General features: G+C 40.5%; 1 protein-coding gene across 4 annotated transcripts in view; it reads left to right on the forward strand.

The window, feature by feature from the left end:
• Window positions 1-21,924, forward strand: part of LOC122539990 (leucine-rich repeat-containing protein 37A-like) — a 212,278-nt gene that overhangs the window by 111,669 nt on the left and 78,685 nt on the right. For 3 of the 4 annotated variants that reach the window (XM_087977903.1, XM_087977904.1, XM_087977905.1), the window contains one exon: window positions 7,124-8,796. In XM_087977903.1, coding sequence (XP_087834029.1) covers window positions 7,124-8,796 — 1,673 coding nt within the window. The remainder of the gene's footprint in view (window positions 1-7,123; window positions 8,797-21,924) is intronic. The other variant, XM_087977906.1, reaches the window with a different exon arrangement.

Here is a 21,924-nt window from a genome sequence, read left to right on the forward strand (position 1 = left end):
CTACAACTTAAACTTCCAATCCTGGCAACATCCTTGCAAATCTTTTCTGAACCCTTTCAAGTTTCACAACATTTTTCTGATAGGAAGGAGTCCAGAATTGCATACAATTTTCCACAAGTGGCTTAACCATCATCCTGTACAGCTGCAACATGACCTCCCAACTCCTATACTCAATACTCTGACCAATAAAGGAAAGCATACCAAACACCTTCTTCACTATCCTATTTACCTGCAACTTTACTTTCAAGGAACTATGAACCTGCATTCCAAGGTCTCTTTGTTCACCTACACTCCCTAGGATGCTACCATTAAGTGTATAAGTCCTGCTAAGATTTGCTTTTCCAAAATGCAGCACTTTACATTTATCTAAATTAAACTCCATCTGCCACTCCTCAGCCCATTGCTCCTTTTGATCAACATCCTATTGTATTCTGAGATGACCTTCTTCGCTGTCCACTACACCTTCAATTTTGGTGTCATCTACAAACTTACTAACTTTACTTCCTATGCTCACATCCAAGTCATTTATATAAATGACAAAAAGTAGTGGACCCAGCAACGATCCTTATGGCACTCCACTGGTCACAGGCCTCCATTCTGAAAAGCAACCGTCCACACCACTCTCTGTCTTCCATCTTTGAGCCAGTTCTGTATCCAAATGGCTAGTTCTCCCTGTATTTTGTGAGGTCTAACCTTGCTAACCAGTCTCCCATGGGGAACCTTGTCAAACACCTTACTGAAGTCCATATTGCTCATGTCCACCCCTCTGCCCTCATCAATCCCCTTTGTTACTTCAAAAAACTCATTCAAGTTAATGGCATGTGATTTCCCAAGCACAAAGCCATGCTGACTATCCCTAATGAGTCTTTGCCTTTCCAAATACATGTAAATCCTGTCCCTCAGGACTCCCTCCACCAACTTACCCACCATTGATGTCAGGCTCACCGATCTATAGTTGCCTGACTTTTCCTTACCACCTTTAGTTATCACGTTAGCCAACCTGCAATCTTCACCTGCGACTATCGATGATAAAAATATCTCAGCAAGGGGCCCAGCAATCACTTTCCTAGCTTCCCACAGAGTTCTGGGGTACACCTGATCAGGTTCTCGGGATTTATCAACTTTAATGCATTTCAAGACATCCAGAATATCCTCCTATGTAATATGGACATTTGTCAAGATGTCACCATCTATTTCCCCACATTCTATATCTTCCAGGATCTTCTTCACAATAAGCACTGATGCAAAATACTTGTTTACTATCTCCCTCATCTCCTGCGGCTCCACATATTGGCTGCCTTGCTGATCTTTCTAAAGGGGAAATCATATTTAACCAACTTGCTGGAGTTTTTGAAGAGTTGACAGAAAGATTTAGTGATGTTATCATTGTTGATGTGGTTTACATAGGCTTTAGAAGGGGTTTGATGTAATGTCACACTTGGAAGGAAAGTTATATGCGATAAAACAAAAGGAGCAATGTGGATACAAAATTGACTGTGATAAGTCAAAAATCACACAACACCAGGTTATAGTTGACCAGGTTTATTTGAAACCACAAGCCTTTGAAGTCTGCTCCTTCTTCAGTTAGCTAGTGAGACAGAATACATCGGACACAGAATTTATAAGTACAAGCTCAAAGGGTCATACAACTGATGCAAATCTATTGAATGAACCTAGATGGCTGTTAAGTCTTTAATCAGCTTTCAAACAACCGCCAACCTTAAATACACCATTGTTCACAGCAAACCACGCAGCCTTCAGGACAACATCGACCAGAACACCATACAACCCTGTCATGGCAACCACTGCAAGACATGTCAGAGCATCGGAAAGGATACTACCATTACACGTGGCAAAACCACCAACCATGTACACAGCAGATACTCATGTGACTCGGCTAACGTTCTATATCTCATAAGCTGCAGGCAAAGATGCCCGTAGGCATGGCATATTGGTGAAACCATTTAGACACTATAACAATGGATGAATGAACACCACGCAACAATTGTCAGACAGGAATGTTCCCTCCCTGCGGGGGAACACTTCAAGAGTCAAGGACATTTGGTCTTGAATCTTTGGGTAAACGTCCTCGAAGGCAGACTTCAAGATACTCAACAATGCAGAGTCGCCGAGCAAAGGCTGATAGCCAATTTTGGTACCTGTGAGGACAGCGTCAACCAGGATCTTGGGTGCACAGGTGATGCCACCATACTATACGCTCACATACACTCACACAGACCCTCTCTCATACACATACTCCCTCTCACACTCACACGCACAATCTCTCACTGGCATATACTCCCTCACATTTGCACACTCTATTACACACATATACTCTATCACATGCACATGCATTCTCTCAAGCACACGGAGCTCTTTCACACACACACACACACGCATGTGCACACGCAACAAGTTAATGCAGTGAATTTGCATTTGCAAGTTTGTATTTGAAGATACACTTTAGTTTGTTCAAAAAAGCACACAATCTGTAGACTGTTAGTCAATGTGGCATTTTATAAAATTCCTACTTTGGAAATAAAACCAATCTGACTCCAGGTTAGGACACAAACACACTCAAAACAAGGCCTCACACCTAAAATTCATTGTCTGAATTGAGATGCCACCTCTTTTATGCTAATAAAACCTTACGTTATCTCGGGGCAGTGACCTGAAAGAAATTCTGGGATTTGCATATTAATCAATCAAACCTGCATTTCCATTCTGACTGATTATAGACTTGACAGCCAACTAGGTTTGTTCAATGCTTTCGCATCAGTTGTATGACCCTTTGATCTCTTACTTATAAATTCTGTATCCGATATATTCTCTCTCACTAGCTACCTGAAGAAGGAGTGGAGCTCCAAAAGCTTGAGATTTCAAATTAAACTGTTGGATTATAATCCGGGGTATGTGATTTTTGAATTTGTCCACCCCAGTCCAACACCAGTATCTCCACATCACGAGTGACAAGTAACAGAGAGTGGTGATCAAATAGTGTTCGAGAAGGATCACTCCAGTTTCGAAATGTTAACTCCATTTCTCAACAGATGCTGCCCGGTCTGCTGAGTTTTGCCAGCATTCTCTTATGTTTGCTTCAGATTTCCAGCATTTGCAGCATTTTGCTTTTATTCGAGAGTAACAGTCAATAAATATCCTTAATGACGGATGAAGGTTTGTAGTGGAGTTCCCAAGGGGTTAGTACTGCAACCTTGCTTTTCCTGATATCTCTTAATTAATGATCGAGATCTTGGTGTGCAGGGGACGATTTCAAAGTTTGCAGATGACATGAAACTTCGAGGGATTTTTAATCATGAGGACGACAGTATAAAACCACAAAAAGACATGGACAATTTGGTGAAGAGGGCAGTTATGTGGCACTAAATTTCAATGCAGAAAAATGTTACTGATACATTTTGGTAGGAAAAATATTGAAAGAGAATATAGAATATGGGATACAATTCTAAAGGGGTTGGAGGAGCAAAGTACCAGGGTATATATGTGCACAGATCATTGAACATGGCAAGCTGGTGTTGGGAGCAGTAAGTAAGGCATACGGTATCCTGGGCTTTATTAAGGGGGCACAGAGCGCGAGAACAAGAAGGTTGAGTTGAATAAGACAATTATTAGACCTCTTATTAGCTGGAGTATTATGAATAGTTTTGGATGCTTTGTTATAGAATGGATATGAATATATTGGAGACAGTACAGAAGCAATTTGAAAAAAATGAAAAACAGGGATGAGGATAGATTGAAGAAGTTGAAACTGTTCTCCTTGAGTGAAGAAGGATAAGAGAAGATCAATGAGAAGTTTTCAAAACCATAAGCAGGTTGGATAGAGTAGGTAGTGGTAGATTATTTCCGTTTATATGATGCACTGTGCGCTTGTTTCGGAGTGCTGACCAACACTTCAGGACACACTTCTTGTCAGTGGGTGTATTTCCATTCATACTCCTCAGGCACTGTTTCCCTGGAATGTAGTGTGAAGAAATCGAAGCCATCAGGGTGGAATTTTCCAATCTTGGAAATTTTGTGTTTTGTCAGAACCATTTCTAGGTCCTGGGAAAATTTCCAAGCTGCAACCAAATAAGAAGTCCCTTTCACCATCCAATTGAAGAAGGTAGACAGGTTCCTGAGTGTGAAATTTTATGTGCACTGCCTATAACTTGTTTGCCATCATTGTTAGAGGTCAGACATTTCTAGGCAAAATGGTTATTCTGTAATATGTAGAACTGGCATGGCAAATAAAGCTTCCTATTTTCAGTGCAACTTCAATGAAATACCTGTGATAAGTATGGTTGTGTTTTGTCACAATGTGACTGAAGTGATAAAGAAGCATTGAAGAGAAAGGAAAACAATACCGAGTTGAAGGCATTTGAACTATGAGGTTAGGTGGAAGAATATGTGGAAGGATTGCAAGTATTCAGAATTCTTAGTGGAATATAAAATTCGAATCCTGATTGTCATAAAATCAGCTTACACCAGTTTAAGTTGAGAGGAAGAAGGTCCATATATAATTTAAATTGAACTTCTATGCACAGAGTGCTTTACTTTGGCTTAACTTGTTGTGGAAGCAAATACTGTGGTGAAAAAAGGAGACTTCAATACACATTTAAAGGAGTATTAAGAAATTTTATATTTTGGCACGGGGTGGCACAGTGAGGCAGCATGGTGGTACAGTGACTAGCACTGCTGCCTCACAGTGCCAGGGACCCAGATTCGATTCCAGCCTCGGGTGACTGTGTGGAGTTTGCATATTCTCCACGTGTCTGCGTGGGCTTTGCTCCAGATGCTCTGGTTTCCTCCCACAATCCAAAGATGTGCGGGTCAGGTGAATTGGTCATGCTAAATTACCAATAGTGTTAGGTGCAATAGTGTCTGTGTGGGTTACTCTTCGGAGGGTCGGTGTAGAGTTGTTGGGCTGAAGGGCCTGTTTCCTCACTGTAGGTTATTTAATCAAAAAAAAACCTGCCCAAAGAACTGCAGAGTTGTTTCTGCATACGTCAGACCAGATTTTCCGAGCCTGTGGTCTTAAACTGTAGCTTCATAGAATTTTACAAACAAGAACTGATTGATTTATTTATTGTGACTTATACCAAAGTACAATGAAAAGCTTTGTTTACGAGCAGTATGAGCAGATCATAGTCGGCAAGGATGTGTTGCTAAACAAAGAGGCCTTGGAGTGCAGGTTCTTAGTTCCTTGAAAGTGGAGTCGTAAGTGGGTAGGATAGTGAAGAAGGCATTTGGTATGCTTTCCTTTTTTGGTCAGAGTATTGAGTATAGGAATTGGGAGGTCATGTTGCAGCCGTACAGTACATTGGTTAGGCCACTTTTGGAATATTGTGTGCAATTCTGGTCTCCCTCCTATCAGAAGGATGTTGTGAAATCTGAAATGGTTCAGAAAAGATTTACAAGGATGTTGCCAGGGTTGGAGGATTTGAGTTATAGGGAGAGGCTGAATAGGCTGGGGCTTTTTTCCCTGGAGCATCAGAGGCTGAGGGGTGATCTTCTTGAGGTTTATGAAATCATGAGGAGCATGGATAGGATAAATAGACAAAGTATTTTCCTTGGGGTGGGGGAGTCCAGAATAGAGGGCATAGGTTTAGGGTGAGAGGGGAAAAATTTAAAAGGGATTTAAGGGGCATGTTTTTCATGCAGATGGTGGTGCATATATGGAATGAGCTGCCAGAGGAAGTGGTAACAGCTGGTACAATTACAGCATTTAAAAGGCATCTGGATGGATATATGAATGTGAAGGGTTTAGGGGGATATGGGCCAAGTGCTGGCAAATGGGACGAGATTAGATGGGGATATCTAGTCAGCATGGACAAGTTGGGCTGAATTGTCTGTTTCCTTGCTATACATCTCTATGATTCTAAGTACAGAACAAAAGATTTAGACAGAGGCATGCAGATAACATTGCACACGGCATACAAGAGAGATGAACATTAGCAAGACCAGCATTTTTTGAGGTGAGAGAGTCCACTCAATAGACAAACATGTTGTCCCTGAACCTACTGGCGCATGTGTACAGACTTCTGTGTCTTCTGCCCGATAGAAGAGGTTGTAAGAGATCATTATCTGGGTGCAAAGGTCTTTGATGATGTTGGCAGCCTTTCTGCGACAGTAAGCCATGTAAATGGTGTCCATGGATGGAAGGTTGGCTCCTGTGATGGCCTGGGCTGTGCACACCACTCTGTTGTATCCTGCGATCCTGGGCAGAGCAGTAGCCATACCAAGCCTATGCACCCGGACAGTAGGCTTTCAGTTGTGCATCTGTAGAAGTTGATGAGGGTCTGTATGAGCTGAAAAATGTGTCGCTGGAAAGGCGCAGCAGGCTTATGTCCAAAATGTCGATTCTCCTGCTCCTTGGATGCTGTCTGAACTGCTGCACTTTTCCAGCAACACATTTTTCAGCTCTGATCTCCAGCATCTGCAGTCCTCACTTTTTCCCAAGGGTCTGTATGGACATGCCAAATTTCCTGAGCTGCCTGAGGAAGAAGAGATATTGTTGTGTCACCTTGACAGTTGCAACTACATAAAATACCAACACAAGTTGTCAGTTATCGTCACTCCAAGGAACTTGATGCTCTCAACAATCCCTCAACCTCTTCTCCATTGATGTATAGGGGCATGTGCTCTCCTCCTTTCTGAGTAAAGTCAATAATTAGTTCTTTAGTTTTGCCAACATTAAGAGAGAGTTTTTTCCCATTGCACCATAACACTAATCACCTACCTCCCTTCTGCATTTTGGCTTATTACTGTTAGATATCTGTCCTACTACAGTGGTAATATCAGCGAACTTACATATGGCGTTCATTTGGCAACACAGTCGTGGGTGTACAGGGAGTTCAGTAGGGGGCTGTAGACACATCCTGGAGGGCTTTAGTATTGAATATTATTGTGTAGTAGGTGCAGTTACCTTTACTCACTGATTGAATACTGAGAGTTAATAAATTTGATTTTAGAATAAGCAGCATGAAGATTGCCATTCTAGCTTATTTCTTTCTTAATTCAATCGTATAAAGTGATTTTTATCATTTAAATCAGGTGAATGTATCAAAATAGAACAGGAAAACAGAAATGTTTGATGTTTCTAATTTCATTTCTATTTGTATTACAGATGTAAGTGAAACTTTTCTGATGATCAATGGAACTGTGTTAAGATCTCAAATGTCCCTAAGAAATCACAGAATATTGGAATCATTCTTTAATCAAAAAGTTGAACCCAGTAAGAAATTAGCCCGTGAAAATAAATTATCAAGATCTTCTAAATTAGGTTTACTTCATCAAATAGAAGAAAGTGAAAAGAACATGTATGTTGGAAATCATTTAGATCCACGTTTGGCTGATCCCAACACAGCCAGAAGTAAACTTAGGCAAAGACCATCCTTTGCTAAAGATAATAGATTTAGTTCACACTTTGGCAGAGCAAACCATCTTCAGTGGAACATTAATGAAGGGAGAACTGACAGACGTAGTCCTTTGAACGTATTAAATTCTGATAATATTCCAGTGCATCAGCTAAACCATCGACCACCAGAACATCTTAATCATGGGCTTCGTCTGACCACAAGTGCTTCAAAGTTTGATAAAAATCTAAAGCACAAAAGGCACAAGGTTATAAAGAGAGTTAGGCGGGGCCAACTCGAAGATCAAATAGACAGTATCAAGCAGGAAGTGAAGTCAACTACAATTTTTACATTCAAAGAAACAACTACAGATAAATCAAAAACAACATTTGAGTTTGATGACCATTACCCAGATATTGTGAAACTGAATATTTCCACTCAAAGACCTGAAAATCCACGCACTGTAGTGAAACCCCCAGAAGAGATCATTTCTATATTTGAAATACCCAGTAGTTCTCCAGAAAGTGACATGCTAACTCAAGCCATTGTGGAAGTAGGAAATAGATCAGATGATAGTTATTCAAAAAAAAACAAAGTTGAGCAAAACCCACTGCTAAGGAAAGCACTTGATCCTGGACATTTCAGTAGGACTATGCAGGAAGCTGAGGTTATCGATGTGGGTAGTAATGAACCATATAAAGTTAATGTTTCAGATGGGTCTTGGCACAAACCACTCGGTCAGTTCCTGGATAAAGCTGTGCAGAATGAAGTCGAGCAAAATTCTGCAACACAACCCAACGCTAAGCTCACTCAGCTTGAAATTATTAAACTACTAGAGGATGCATACAAGAAATCTACCGAACAGACCAATTACACTGAAGAGACCAGTACGACCAGGGTTTCAGAACACCGGACAACCACTCCAGCTGTGGAGAAAGTGGAAGGTAATAAAGATTTAATTCCCCCAGTACATCCCAAGAAAATAATAAAGGAATCAGTTAAAACTTCTTCATCAAATAATTCTAAAATCAAAACAAATGTTGATGATATGTTTGAGACTAAAGTTAATGAAGAAGTGCGAGCAGTAGAACCCAACAAGGATATACAAACTCTGTTTGCTCACGTAATAAGAATAATTAAGATAGATTGTCTGAAACCTAAATTAAAGGCTGCTTGTACAGATCTTCTTACCAAAATAGGACACCTAATGAAGCAGTATGAAGGAAAAGAGTATTTACCTGAACTAGGGTCTTGGAATCCTTCTCTTTTGCGTCCAGACGATAAAGAAGAAGCAGGGGGAAAAGAAACAGATGTATTCCCTCCACCAATAACACGACCACGACCGCGACCCCGTCCGCATCCGCATCCACATCCGCACAAAGGACATGAAACAGGAACGTATGTACCGAATTATGCTGAAATGCTTAATACGGAACCGTCAAAGGTAATCTTATCAAATTCTTTATATCATACTCTTTCAAAAATCCTTGGTATTTCTTTATGTGGATATATATTCAAAGTTTGTGCGAAGATTTGTAGCTCGGGTGCTCGTTGTTGTGGTTCTGTTCGCCGAGCTGGAAGTTTTTGTTGCAAACGTTTCGTCCCCTGGCTAGGCGACATCATCAGTGCTTGGGAGCCTCCTGCGAAGCGCTTCTTTGATGTTTCCTCCGGTGTTTATAGTGGTCTGTCCCTGCCGCTTCCGGTTGTCAGTTTCAGCTGTCCGCTGTAGTGGTTGGTATATTGGGTCCAGGTCGATGTGTTTGTTGATGGAGTTTGTGGATGAATGCCATGCCTCTAGAAATTCCCTGGCTGTTCTCTGTCTGGCTTGCCCTATGATAGTAGTGTTGTCCCAGTCGAATTCATGTTGCTTGTTGTCTGCGTGTGTGGCTACTAAGGATAGCTGGTCATGTCGTTTCGTGGCTAGTTGATGTTCATGTATGCGGATTGTTAGCTGTCTTCCTGTTTGTCCTATATAGTGTTTTGTGCAGTCCTTGCATGGTAATTTGTACACTACATTCGTTTTGCTCATGTTGGGTATCGGGTCCTTCGTTCTGGTGAGTTGTTGTCTGAGCGTGGCTGTTGGTTTGTGTGCCGTTATGAGTCCTAGGGGTCGCAGTAGTCTGGCTGTCAGTTCCGAGATGCTCCTGATGTATGGTAGTGTGGCTAGTCCTTTTGGTTGTGGTATGTCCTCGTTCTGTGGTCTTTCTCTTAGGCATCTGTTGATGAAGTTGCGCGGGTATCCGTTTTTGGCGAATACCTTGTATAGGTGTTCCTCTTCTTCTTTTTGCAGTTCTGGTGTACTGCAGTGTGTTGTGGCCCTTTTGAATAGTGTCCTGATGCAGCTTCGTTTGTGTGTGTTGGGGTGGTTACTTTCATAGTTTAGGACTTGGTCTGTGTGTGTGGCTTTCCTGTATACCCTTGTAGTGAATTCTCCGTTTGGTGTTCTCTGTACCATCACGTCTAGGAATGGGAGTTGGTTGTCCTTTTCTTCTTCTCTCGTGAATCGGATTCCTGTGAGTGTGGCGTTGATGATCCGGTGTGTTTTTTCTATTTCCGTGTTTTTAATGATTACAAACTTGTCATCGACATATCTGACCCAGAGTTTGGGTTGAATTTGTGGTAGAACTGTTTGTTCTAACCTTTGCATAACTGCCTCTGCTATGAGTCCCGAGATTGGTGATCCCATGGGTGTTCCGTTGATTTGTTCGTATATATGGTTGTTGAATGTGAAGTGTGTTGTGAGGCACAAGTTCAGTAGTTTAAGTATGCCGTCTTTGTTGATAGGTTCAGCGTCCTGTTTTCTGTTCTGTATGTCCAGTAGGTTGGCTATTGTTTCTCTGGCTAGGGTTTTGTCAATCGAAGTGAACAGTGCCGTCACGTCGAATGATATCATGGTTTCTTCCTTGTCTATGTGTATATTTCTGATGATGTCCAAGAATTCCTGTGTTGATTGTATAGAGTGTTTGGATCCGCTGACCAGGTGTTTCAGTTTCTGTTGTAGTTCTTTGGCCAGTTTGTATGATGGTGTCCCTGGCAGTGATACTATGGGTCTGAGTGGGATGTCTGGTTTGTGTTGTTGCTTTCCGGTTTCATTCTTTGTAGGTCAGCTCTGGTTATCTGTCCGTTTTTTTGTAGATTCCTTAGTGTGTTATTTATCCTATTGGTGAGTTGTGGTATGGGGTCAAATTCCTTCATTTGATAGGTGTTGATATCTGCAAGTAGTTGTTGTGCTTTTTGGATGTAATCAGATTTATCTAGGATGACCGTCATTCTGCCTTTATCTGCTGGTAGTATGATTATGTTCTTTTCGTTTCTTAGTGATTTCAGTGCTTCCCTCTCCTTGGTGTTGAGATTATGTGTTTGTCTTTTCCTTATTATCATAGGTACGACTGTTTGTCTCACTGTTTGTTGTGTCTCTTCTGTCAGAAGAGATATATATTCCAAATCTGGTCTTTTTTTACCTTGCTGATGGTAGTTTTTTAATTTGTATTTCCATGACTTGTTTTCATATTCTTCAATATTCTTATTTTCCCTGGAAGAATCAATCACCATTTTAGACATTTTGTTTTGCTTTACAATTGTGGTCATCTTGATCAGTGCAATCAACATTCTCACAAACACATTTATAATTAGAATTCCTACAGTGTGGAAACAGGCCCTTGGCCTCAACAGGTCCACACCAACTGTCTGAAGAGTTTCCCACCCTGACCCATTACCCACATTTCCCCTGACCACAACACCCAACCTACACATCCCTGAACACTATGGGCAATTTAGCTTGGCCGATTCATCTAACCTGCACATCTTTGTGACTGTGGGAGGGAACCGGAACACCTGGAGGAAACCTATGCAGACATGGGCAGAATGTGCAAACTCTACACAGGCAGTCGCCCAAGGCGGGAATCGAACCCAGGTTCCTGGTGGTTGAGGCAGCAGTGCTAACCATTGAGCCACCGTGCAGCATTCTCATCTTTATATTATGAAGAAATTTGCATTTGGTACTCATTTCCTGCCCATAACCATGACCTTCTGAAATCAGAATTGTTGAATAAATCTTCTATGTTCATATTTCCCACATGTTTATCAGAGAAGTTTTCATGATGAATACTTAGCGGTAACAGGGTATTTCTTCTCTCCATGACTGGTAGCAGATCCCTCAATTCCCTCTCCCTTTAACCTCAGCCTTCCATGAGTCTCATTGATCAGTACCTAGTCCCTAATAAACCCTAATTTGACTTTTCCCACTCACTTTGGCTATCTCTGTCTCCTTGGTCAATCTCACATCCCTAACAGTTCCTCATATTTGTTGCCTTTGTAACCCTCTACAAATTACCAACTTAATCCTAACTCTTCTTGGCTCTGATTTGATTTCTCTTGGTGTTCTTCCCTAATATGTGTCCCTTCAGGTTGGAGCACAGTGTCTGCATCCCTTGAGTTATTTCCCTAGTCTAGTTCTAGTAATATTACTGCTTTACTCCCACCTTATTGTCATCATGTTTATCTGCCTTCCTACAACTTTGAGCTTCCACTATAGCCCAGAATTCCTCTATCTTTGTCATGTGCAGTTAGCAAGCATTTGTCAGTCGAAAGGCAAGGAATAAGGAGCAAAGGATATGAATTATTGGCCACTGTGGTGCAGCAAGAATATGTTCTCTCTATATCCTTTCTCGATTTGTGATAAAAGCCTGTCACAGATAAGAGATGAGTGGCAAACAGCAGAATTGAGTTAAAGTGGTGACAGCTACAAGGGCACATGATAGTGTTCAGGAGTCAAGCGATATAGATGGGACAATAAATACTGTTTGACGTGGACATGTATGACGTACAAAAGGATGGCAAACATAGAACAGTACAGCACAGTACAGGCCCTTTGGCCCACGATATTGTTCTGAGCATTTATCTTAATCTAAGATCAACATAACTTGCACACCCCTCAATTTACTGCCACCCATTTTCTTGTCCAGCAGTTGCTTAAATGTTCCAAATGTCTCTGACTCTACTATCACTACCAGTAGTACATTCCACGCACCTACCACTGACATCTCCCCTATACCTTTCTCCAATCGCCTTAAATTATGACCTGTCGTGACAGCCATTTCTGCTCTGGGGAAAAGTCTCTGGCTATCTACACTATTTATGCCTCTCATTACCTTGTGCATCTCTATAAAGTCACCTTTCTTCCTTCTTCTCTCCAGTGTGAAAAGGCCTAGCTCACTCAACTTCTCTTCATAAGACAAGCCCTCCAATCCAGGCAGCATCCTGGTACATCTCCTCTGCACCCTCTCTAAAGCATCTACATTCTTCCTATAATGAGGCGACCAGAATTGAACACAATATTTCAAGTGTGATCTAACCAGGTTTTTATAGAGCTGCAGCAAATTCTCGTGGCTCTGAAACTCAATCCCCCCGTTAATGAAAGCCAAAACATCATATGCCTTCTTAACAACCCTACCAACTGGGTGGCAACTTTGAGGAATCTATTTACGCGGACTCCAATACCCTGTTGTTCCTCCACACTGCCAAGAATCCTCTCTTTGACCTTGCATTCAGCATTCAGATTCAACCTTCCAAAATGAATCACTTTGCATTTATCCAGGTTGAACTGCATCTGCTAATTCTCAGCCCAGCTCTGCATCCTGTCAATGTCTTGTGTTAGGAAAGGAGAAGAACTGAAAGTACTAAAACTGCATAGTGAAGGATAATGTAAAAGTATCAAATACAGAACTACAAAGTGCAGGGTTCTGTAACATAATGGCATGTGAAAATATATAAACTATGCTACACTGAATATATATTTATAGGCATAGTCAAAACAGAATAGTATGGAGCAGTTGTATATGAGCAATGCAGCTGGTGCTTGCAATTGAAGCAATAGGGGACCCAAGGAAAGCATTGGGTTTTCATAAAGTAAATGACATGTAAGGTATAATTTAATATAGAGGTGGAATCTCCCAATGGCTGAACAGCCAGTGAAAGCCCTGTGACATCTCTTTATCAGAAGGCCTGTTGCATTAAGTGCCAACCAAGCACTGAATTAGACGGCAGTGGGCCTTTCCTTAGGATCAGTGACTCCAGGGTCAAGAGTCTTGCCCACTGAGAACTGCCAAGCAGTTAGAGGTTATCACCGATCCTTCCACAGGGGAAGGCATTAATTTCTGCTCACAATGTCTAAATTGTTATGAAGTCAGTTCTTGTGCAACCCTGCGTTATTGAAAAAGCATGCAATAGAAACAGTGCTTAATGTGTTGGCACTGCAATAACGTTACAGCCAACACACAATTTAAAAGTTTGTGCTATAAAAACAGCGTCCCCAATTTGTCAATCTCATTAAAGTGAATTCACATTGATGCAATAGGTGTTATAACAGAACAACTTATATTCCCTGCACCACTTACTCGCCTTGTTTATTTACTTTCTTGACATACTGCCTATTCCTTTCTATCCAAAATTAAAGTGGATAGGTCAATGAGAAGACTGCAGGAAAGAAAACCTAAGATATGAGAAGAAAAGAAAACACCATAGCAGACCACAAAAGAACCACCAAAATTAGCAAGAAAGAAATCCTAAACTCTTTCTATGTACAATGTCACAAATGATCCACTAACCTAAAATATATTACAATTATTAAACATCTGCCATACAGTACAATGCATGTCATTGTTCATGTGAAATGTTGCTATGTCAAAATGGAAAAAAAATGTATGAATTACCACAAGCTACCTTTAATACAGCTACTTATTAAGAAATCTCACAGTTAATCAAATACTAAAACAATTATTTAAACTTTGTAGCAACCAAAGTATGACCCCAAAGAAAGCAAATTAAACCTCACAACCCATCTTGGCTATTTACCGATTACTGATGGAATATAGTTATGATTCCAAGCAAGAACATCTGTCTCTGCTTGTCCAGATTTTGATTGTTGTGCAGTGTTTTTTTTGAAGTTCTGATGAAGAATCCTGGAGTTAAATTCTTATGGCAGTTTCTAACATTCAAGTTTATGGTGTGACATTATTGATGATACTTTAGATTGTTTCATTTGAAAAATTGCTTAAACTCCTGGAGTCATCAAGTCTGTAAATTGCCTTCTGATCAGATTGCCTTCCTGTTCCTTGTTATGTTTGTTGTTAGCTGTCTTTTGAAAACACAACTTTTCTTGCAATTAACCCCTTTACCTCAGGACATTCTTTTTGCAAGCAGTCTTAATTGCGCCATTTGTCACAAGACACCAGGTTATTAAGCCATGGGAACAACTTGTTTATGTTGTTTAAACACCTTCTTCCTCGGAATGGTTAATTAGCATGTTGCTTTAAATTTCTTTATAACAGTTTCTCCTTATTCTTTTCATCTCAGGAAACAGTTTATTCCAGAAAGAGTTATTGCTGATACTTTCAATCCATGAACATTCATCAAAGTTCTGAACTTTATGCTAACACAATCTGCAGAAAAAAAGTGTAGTTTTAAAAAAAAATTCAGTCTTGAGACAACCTGAAAATGTTATGTAGCTAATGAGAGGATCAAAGTAGCTAACAATATAAGGAAACTCCTGGCATAATGGTTAGCTAATCTTAAGTGAAGCTGAGGGTCTCACTGGAGCAGGTAGCAAATTGTTTCTCAGGTGGCTTATTAATTTTATCTGACTTGGCAGTCTCGTTAGTTCCTCATATTCCAATCAGCAATTCTCAGACATAAATGTAGCACACAATATACTATTTTTCAGCTTATTTTTTAAGATTTTCTTTTCCTTTCTGCCACCTCCTAATTTATACTATGAAGAATTGTAATGTGGAACCTTTAGCTTTTCTTCTCATTTCTCTATTTTTGTACCTAATCTATTTTAGTACCTCAAATTGCACATCGGTACTTTGTGCCAAAAATGGCACCTAATGTGGTGACATTGTACACAGTTCACAGTACTTTGAAACTTTGTACTTGAGTACACATGACAATAAACCTGATTCTCATTCTAATTCTTTTTATTTTTCTACGCTCTTTATTTCCTTCTCTTATTCATCTTTTGGTCTCCAGAGATTATGTTTAATTCTAATCCTTTCTTCATTATTTGCTTTATTTATTTTTTTCATTGGCAAAAGAAATAGTTATTAAACTAGTGCTACCAAGGTTGCAGATGCAACATTGTCATTGCTGTGCTGTTATTAGATTTACTAAGAACAATTCGTAATACAGTCAAAGCATGATGTCAATGGTGTGCATAAATTCTATTGTTGTTTGCTGAAAACATTCCATTACAGCAATTTCTGGCCCACTGACTATCTTGAACTGGCAGTGGAAATAAAAAGTAAAATTTATAAACTAGTTAACCTTTCATTTTCAACCTGATCATTACTAATGTCTATATTACTAACATCCATATGTGGTAGAAATGACAAATAAAACCTACTCTGTTGTAAAATTGCAGCCAATTGGGGCCAACTTCATGGGCCAACATCAAAAGTCTCCACATTTTCCCAGTTAAGGCTGAATGAACTGTGAATAAAGAAAAAGAATTAATTAATGGCACAGCATGAGTTTGCCTGATATGGAATCAGTGGAATTATTTTGTTGGTCCAACTCCATTCACTATAAATCTGTCCATTGCATGTATTTTTAGTGAGTTGATTAACTAGTTGGACCGACCTGATATTTTCAGTTACAAGGATGGCACAAGACAAAAGGTACTCCTAACAATGGAAGTGGTCATTCGGTGTTTCTAGGCTGGCTCTGGAACAGGCTCCAAACTTCTGAATTCTGACCTCTTTCTTCCCATTCTCCAGTTCCTTGCTAAGTGTTTGTTACTTCCCTAATACTAGCCATTAGCCTTCCTATAATCCCTCATAAGTTGCGCAGTCCCTGCTCTTCTAGACTCTTTGAGCTGAGGTTATGCTTCCCTAGACACCTCAAGGACCCATAGACTTGCACCATAAAATTTCTTGGGGAAATTCAGGTGGTACATCAGCCTTTGAGCTAATTGAGGCCTTTAATTAATCAGTAAATGTCAAATAAGAGGCTTCTTCCAGCTCTGTCACAACTTTTCCTCAGCAGGAGAAAACCAGTACCATATGTGAGGTTTGACAGAAATCATTACTTGGCCTGGTGACAGAAAAGAGGGAGTACCTTCTTTGCAGACCCTTTGTGCCCATCGGAGATCTACGAAACCAAGAACTGTCCTCACTGTATTTTCCATCCACGCACCCTTGTCTTGCTAGCTGCAGTTCCCTAATTACCTCAGTATCCAGGCAACATCTCTAGGTTCTTCACTGATGGTCATAGCTCTTACTCAGTTCAGCCTACCTTGATGCTCCCAGCATCTCTAACAGGCATTGCCTTGTCTTGACCTTTTGCATGTTGCCCCCACAGCCAGATAGCAGGCTTATTTTACTTCTGTCTGGTCTTGCCGTTTAGTGCTGATACTAACAAAGTAAGTTTGTTATAGTTGTCAGCAGGCCTGAGTCAAGGGGAAAAGCCTTCCCTCAGGGATCTCAGCACAGTAAGCCAAGGCCTTCAATACTAGTCCAAAGGCTTGGAAGTGGTTAGTCAGCTACACAGGGCGGTCAGAGGCAAGATGCTGTCCACATAAGCGGATGTGAGGCAGCCCACAACACATCTTGACTCTCTGTATCCTACCGTGGACTGTTTCCCTCTTGGCAAGGAAGAGGGAGCTATCAAGGGAGACAAAAGTTGTCACACACCTGTTTCTTTTGGCGCATGTGGAGCGATGTCCTGTGCAAGTGATTAAGTAATGCAGAGAGCATCCAAGATTACTGATATCAGGTAAAAATTGCATGCAATAAAGAGAGTCGTAGAGAATGAATCTTGGTGCGAGGTGGATATAGCAGCAGCAACAGAATGCGTACGACTGATTGTGCTGGTATTTACACAGGCAGAATAGAGACTGTCATTGATATTCTTCCTACAATAAAACTGTTTTAATTCAAGGACAGAAGCCATGTTCATGAAGTTATAGTCCAACAGGTTTATTTGAAGTCACAAGCTTTTGCAGCATTGCCCATTCATGAAGTAAGTGAGGAGCACGCCCAAAATTTGTAGGCAAAGAGATCAATGGGCATGGAGACCAAAAGGTCATACAAATGGTGTCAGTGGAGTGTTGACAGGCCGAATAATCTCTGCAGGTGATGAAGATTGTCAGGTGTTGTGAATAATGTGGAAACAGCTGAAGAACAAGTAAAAGGATGACCTGTGGACCAATCAACTAAGACAGACTAATTACAAAAAGTCAAAAGTGCTAGAGACCATGCAAATGGCTGAAATAACATGATAGACATCAGAGTCACCATCACCGTGATAATTTGTTATTATCTCTCTATCTTGATTAGTTTATACAGTTTTGCATTACTTGTTACTTTGGTTACACTTATCACGTTATTCCAGCCATTTGTTTTTTCTCTGGCACCATCCCATTTTTGATATTTTTCTATCTCTCTGCCTTAGTTAATCAGTTCATAGGTCATCCCTTCACTTGTTCTTCAGCTGTTGACAATTTACTCACACTGACACTTTTGATCATCTGCAAAGACTTGTTATAGAAACACAAAGGAATATAGAAGGTAGCAGCAGGAGGAGACCATTCAGCCATTCGAGACTGCTCTGCCATTCATCACAATCATGGCTGATAGTCCAACTCAATAGCCTAATCCTGCTTTCTCCCCATAATCTTTGATCCAATTCACCCCAAATGCGATATCCAGCCACTTCTTGAATACATTCAATGTTTTGGCATCAACTGCTTGCTGTGATAATGAACGCCACAGGCTCACCACTCTTTGGGTGAAGAAATTTCTCATCTCCGTCCTAACTGGTCCACTCTGAGTCCTCAGACAATGACCCCTGGTTCTGGATACATCCACCATTGGGAACATTCTCCCTGCATCTACACTGTCTAGTTCTGTTAGAATTTTATAAGTCTCTGTGAGATTCCCATTCGTTTGTCTGAACTCCAGCGAAAGCCCTCCTAACCTAGTCAATCTCTTCTCATACATCAGTCCCACCATCCCCGGAATCAGCCTGGTAAACCTTCACTGCATTCCCTCGAGAGCAACAACATCCTCCCTTAGAAAAGGAGACGAAAACTGCACACAATATTCTGGGTATGCCCTCACAAGGCCCTGTAAAACTGCAACAACCCATCCCTGCTCTTATACTCGAAACCTTTGAGGAGAAAGTGATGTCTGCAGATGCTGGAGATCAGAGCTGAAAATGTGTTGCTGGAAAAGCGCAGCAGGTCAGGCAGCATCCAGGGAACAGGAGAATCGACGTTTCTGGCATAAGTCCTTCTTCAGGAATGAGGTAACTTTCCTCATACCTAAAGAAGGGCTTATGCCCGAAACATCGATTCTCCTGTTCCCTGGATGCTGCCTGACCTGCTGCGCTTTTCCAGCAACACATTTTCAGCTCTTATACTCGAAACGTCTTGCAATGAAGGCCAACATAGTATTTGCCTTCTTTACTGCGTGCTGCACTTGTGTGCTTACTTTCAGCAACTGGTGCACAAGGACACCCAGGTCCCACTGCACACTCCCCTCTTCCCAATTTACAGCCATTCAGGTCTTCTTGCTTTTGCTTCCAAAGTGAATAACCTCTCATTTGTCCAAATTATACTGCACCTGCCATTGATTTGTCCACTCACCCAACCTGTCCAGATCATGCTGAAGGATCTCTGCATCCTCGTCACAGTTCACCTTCCCACCCAACTTGCAAACTTTGAGGTGTTATGTTTTGTTCCTTCATCCACATGATTAATATATATTGTGAATAGCTGGACTTCCAGCACCGACTCTGTAGCACCCCACGAGTTACTGCCTGCCAATTTGAAAAGGACCCATTAATTCCTACTCTTTGTTTCCTCTCTGCCAACCAGTTTTCTATCCATCTCAGTACACTTCCCCCAATCCCATGCACTTTAATCTTGCACAGTAATCTCTTATGAATGATTTGTCTAAAAGTCCAAATATACCACATTGACTGGCTCCCCCTTGTTGACTCTACTAGTTACATCTTCATAGAATTACAACAGATTTGAGCAACATGATTGCCACTTCATAAATCCATTGCCGACTCTGTCTAATTCTGCCACTGCTTTTTAAATGCTCTGCTATAAAGTCCTTGATGATTGATTCAAGAATTTTCCCCACTGCTGATGTTAGGTTTACTGGTCTATTATTTTCTGGTTTCTCTCTAACTCCCTTTTTGAATATTGGAGTGACATTAGCTACCCTCCAATCTGCAGGGACTGTACCAGAGTCTCTATAATCTTGGAAGTTGACCATTAATGCAGGCACTATTTCTAGAGCCACTTCCTTAAGTATTCTGGGACGTAGATTATCAGGTCTTGGTGATTTATTTTCCTCCAATCCCTCAATTTTCCCAGCACCATTTCTCTGCTAATATTGATCTCCCTCAGTTCTTCCCTCTCACTAAATCTTACATTCTACAACATTTCTGGTATCTGATTTGTGTCCTCTTTTGTGAAGACAGAACCAAAGTGTGTATTCAGTTGCTCAGCCATTTCTTTGTCCCCTATTAATCATCCCCCCATTTCTGTCTGTAGGTGACCTACATTTGTCTTCACCAATCTCTTTGTCTTCTCTTAGTATCAATCTTTATATTCCCTGCAAGCTTACTTTTGCTTAATCAAACTCTCGGTCCTTCTTTGCTGAATTTTAAAGTGGGTCCCAATCATCAGACCTGTTATTTTTCTTCTCTATGCATCTTTCTTGGATTGGATACTAGCTCTAATTTCCTGTAAGCCATGGATTAGCCTTCTTACCCATTTTGCTTTTGTTCCTGGCAGGAATAAACAGTTGTTGCAGTTCCCCCAGGAGTTGGTTGAATGGTTGCCATTGCCCATCCACTGTCAGCCTTTTAAGTAACTCTCCACAATCACACCTCATAACTTCACAGTTTCCTTTATTAAAATTCAGCACTCTAGTCTCTGAATCAACTTCCTCATTCTCCATCCTGATAAACAACTTCTATCATGTTATGGTCGGTCACCCCCAAGAGATCTCGCACAGTTATAGTCCAACAGACACCAAGTTATAGTCCAACGTGTCTGTTTAAAAACACTAGCTTTCAGAGTGCCGCTCCTTCATCAGGTGCTAGTGAAAGAGGAAGACCTTAGGCACAGAATTTATAAGGAAAAGATCAAAGGGTCATACAACTCATGTGAATGAATTGAACGCATCTAAGGTGGCTCTTAAATTTTTAATCAGTTAGAATGGAGGTGCAGGTTTCAATGGATTAATATGCAAATCCCAGAATTTCATTCAAATCATTGCCCCGAGATAACGTAAGGTATTATCAATGTAAAGGAGGTCTTGGCTATCAAGATCTAGAATAGGGATCTAGACTATCAAGTCCTGGGACCTATCAACTTTCAGCCCTATTAATTCTTCTAACTAATCCTTTTTTCAACTGCTCATTCTTTGCAGTTGCTTAGGTCTCAAATGTTTGAAGATTTCTTGCATCTCCTTCAGTGAAAACGGTCAGTAAATTATCAGCTTTTCTTCCATTTCTCAATTCCCCATTATAAATTCTGCTGACTACTTTTAATGGACCTACAGTCATCTTAACCAAATATTTCCTATTTACAAATATGTAGAAGTTTTCAGTCCATTTTTATGTTTTTGGAAGATTACATTTATATTCTGGTTTTCCTTTCTATATCAATCCTTGGATTTATTAACATTTCTGGCCACTTTATAAGCCTTTTCTTTTAAACTTATGCAATCCTCAAATTCCTTTGTAAGCCACAATTGATTGACCTTTTTCGAGTTTTTGCACTTTTTCGGCATGTACTGTTGCTGTAAGCCATGTAATAGTTCTTTACAAATTGTCCATGGTCTTTGGTACAGCAATGCCTTTTAACACCTTTCCCAATTCAGTTCAACTAACTTGTGCCTCATGCTTTCATAATCTCCAGTATTTAACTTTAATACCCTTGCTTCAGATTAATCTACTGCAGTTTGAAACATCATGTAAAATTCATTGGTATTGTGGTCAATCATCCCGAAAGGTTCTTTGACAAGATTACAAAGCTCTTTCTCATTAAATAAAACTAGACCCAAAATAACCTGTCCTCCAGATAGCTCTTCAACATGCTGCTCTGGAAAATCATTGTTAAGATACACCAAAAGCTTATCCATCACACTCTACTGCTCATTTGGATTACCCAGATTATGTGGAGATTGAATCACATTATGATTACTATATTGTATATGCAGGTAAACAAGCTTTGGACTGAAAACTTCTACAAGCTTTTCTCTTCGCTTAATTTATACCATGCCCCTCACTACTATTTCTATTTGGTGACCTGTAAATAACTCCAACCACTATCTGCTGCCCCTTGCCCAAACAGATTCCAACATTGTTCTTCCATTCTGAGATCCTTCCAAACTACTTCATGCTATCACTGAAACTCCACCTCCTTTTCTTTCTTGTCTATCTTTCCACAATGTCAAAAATCCTTCACTATTCAGTTCCAAGCCCTTGTCACCATGCAGTCATATTTCTGTAATTTCACTGATATCATGCCATTTATCTCTCTTTGTGCCTG

This window comes from Chiloscyllium plagiosum, unplaced genomic scaffold (genome assembly GCF_037043375.1).
Source record: "Chiloscyllium plagiosum isolate Xiang-an unplaced genomic scaffold, Cpla_swu_hap1 HiC_scaffold_32, whole genome shotgun sequence".
Taxonomy (NCBI): Eukaryota; Metazoa; Chordata; class Chondrichthyes; order Orectolobiformes; family Hemiscylliidae; genus Chiloscyllium; species Chiloscyllium plagiosum.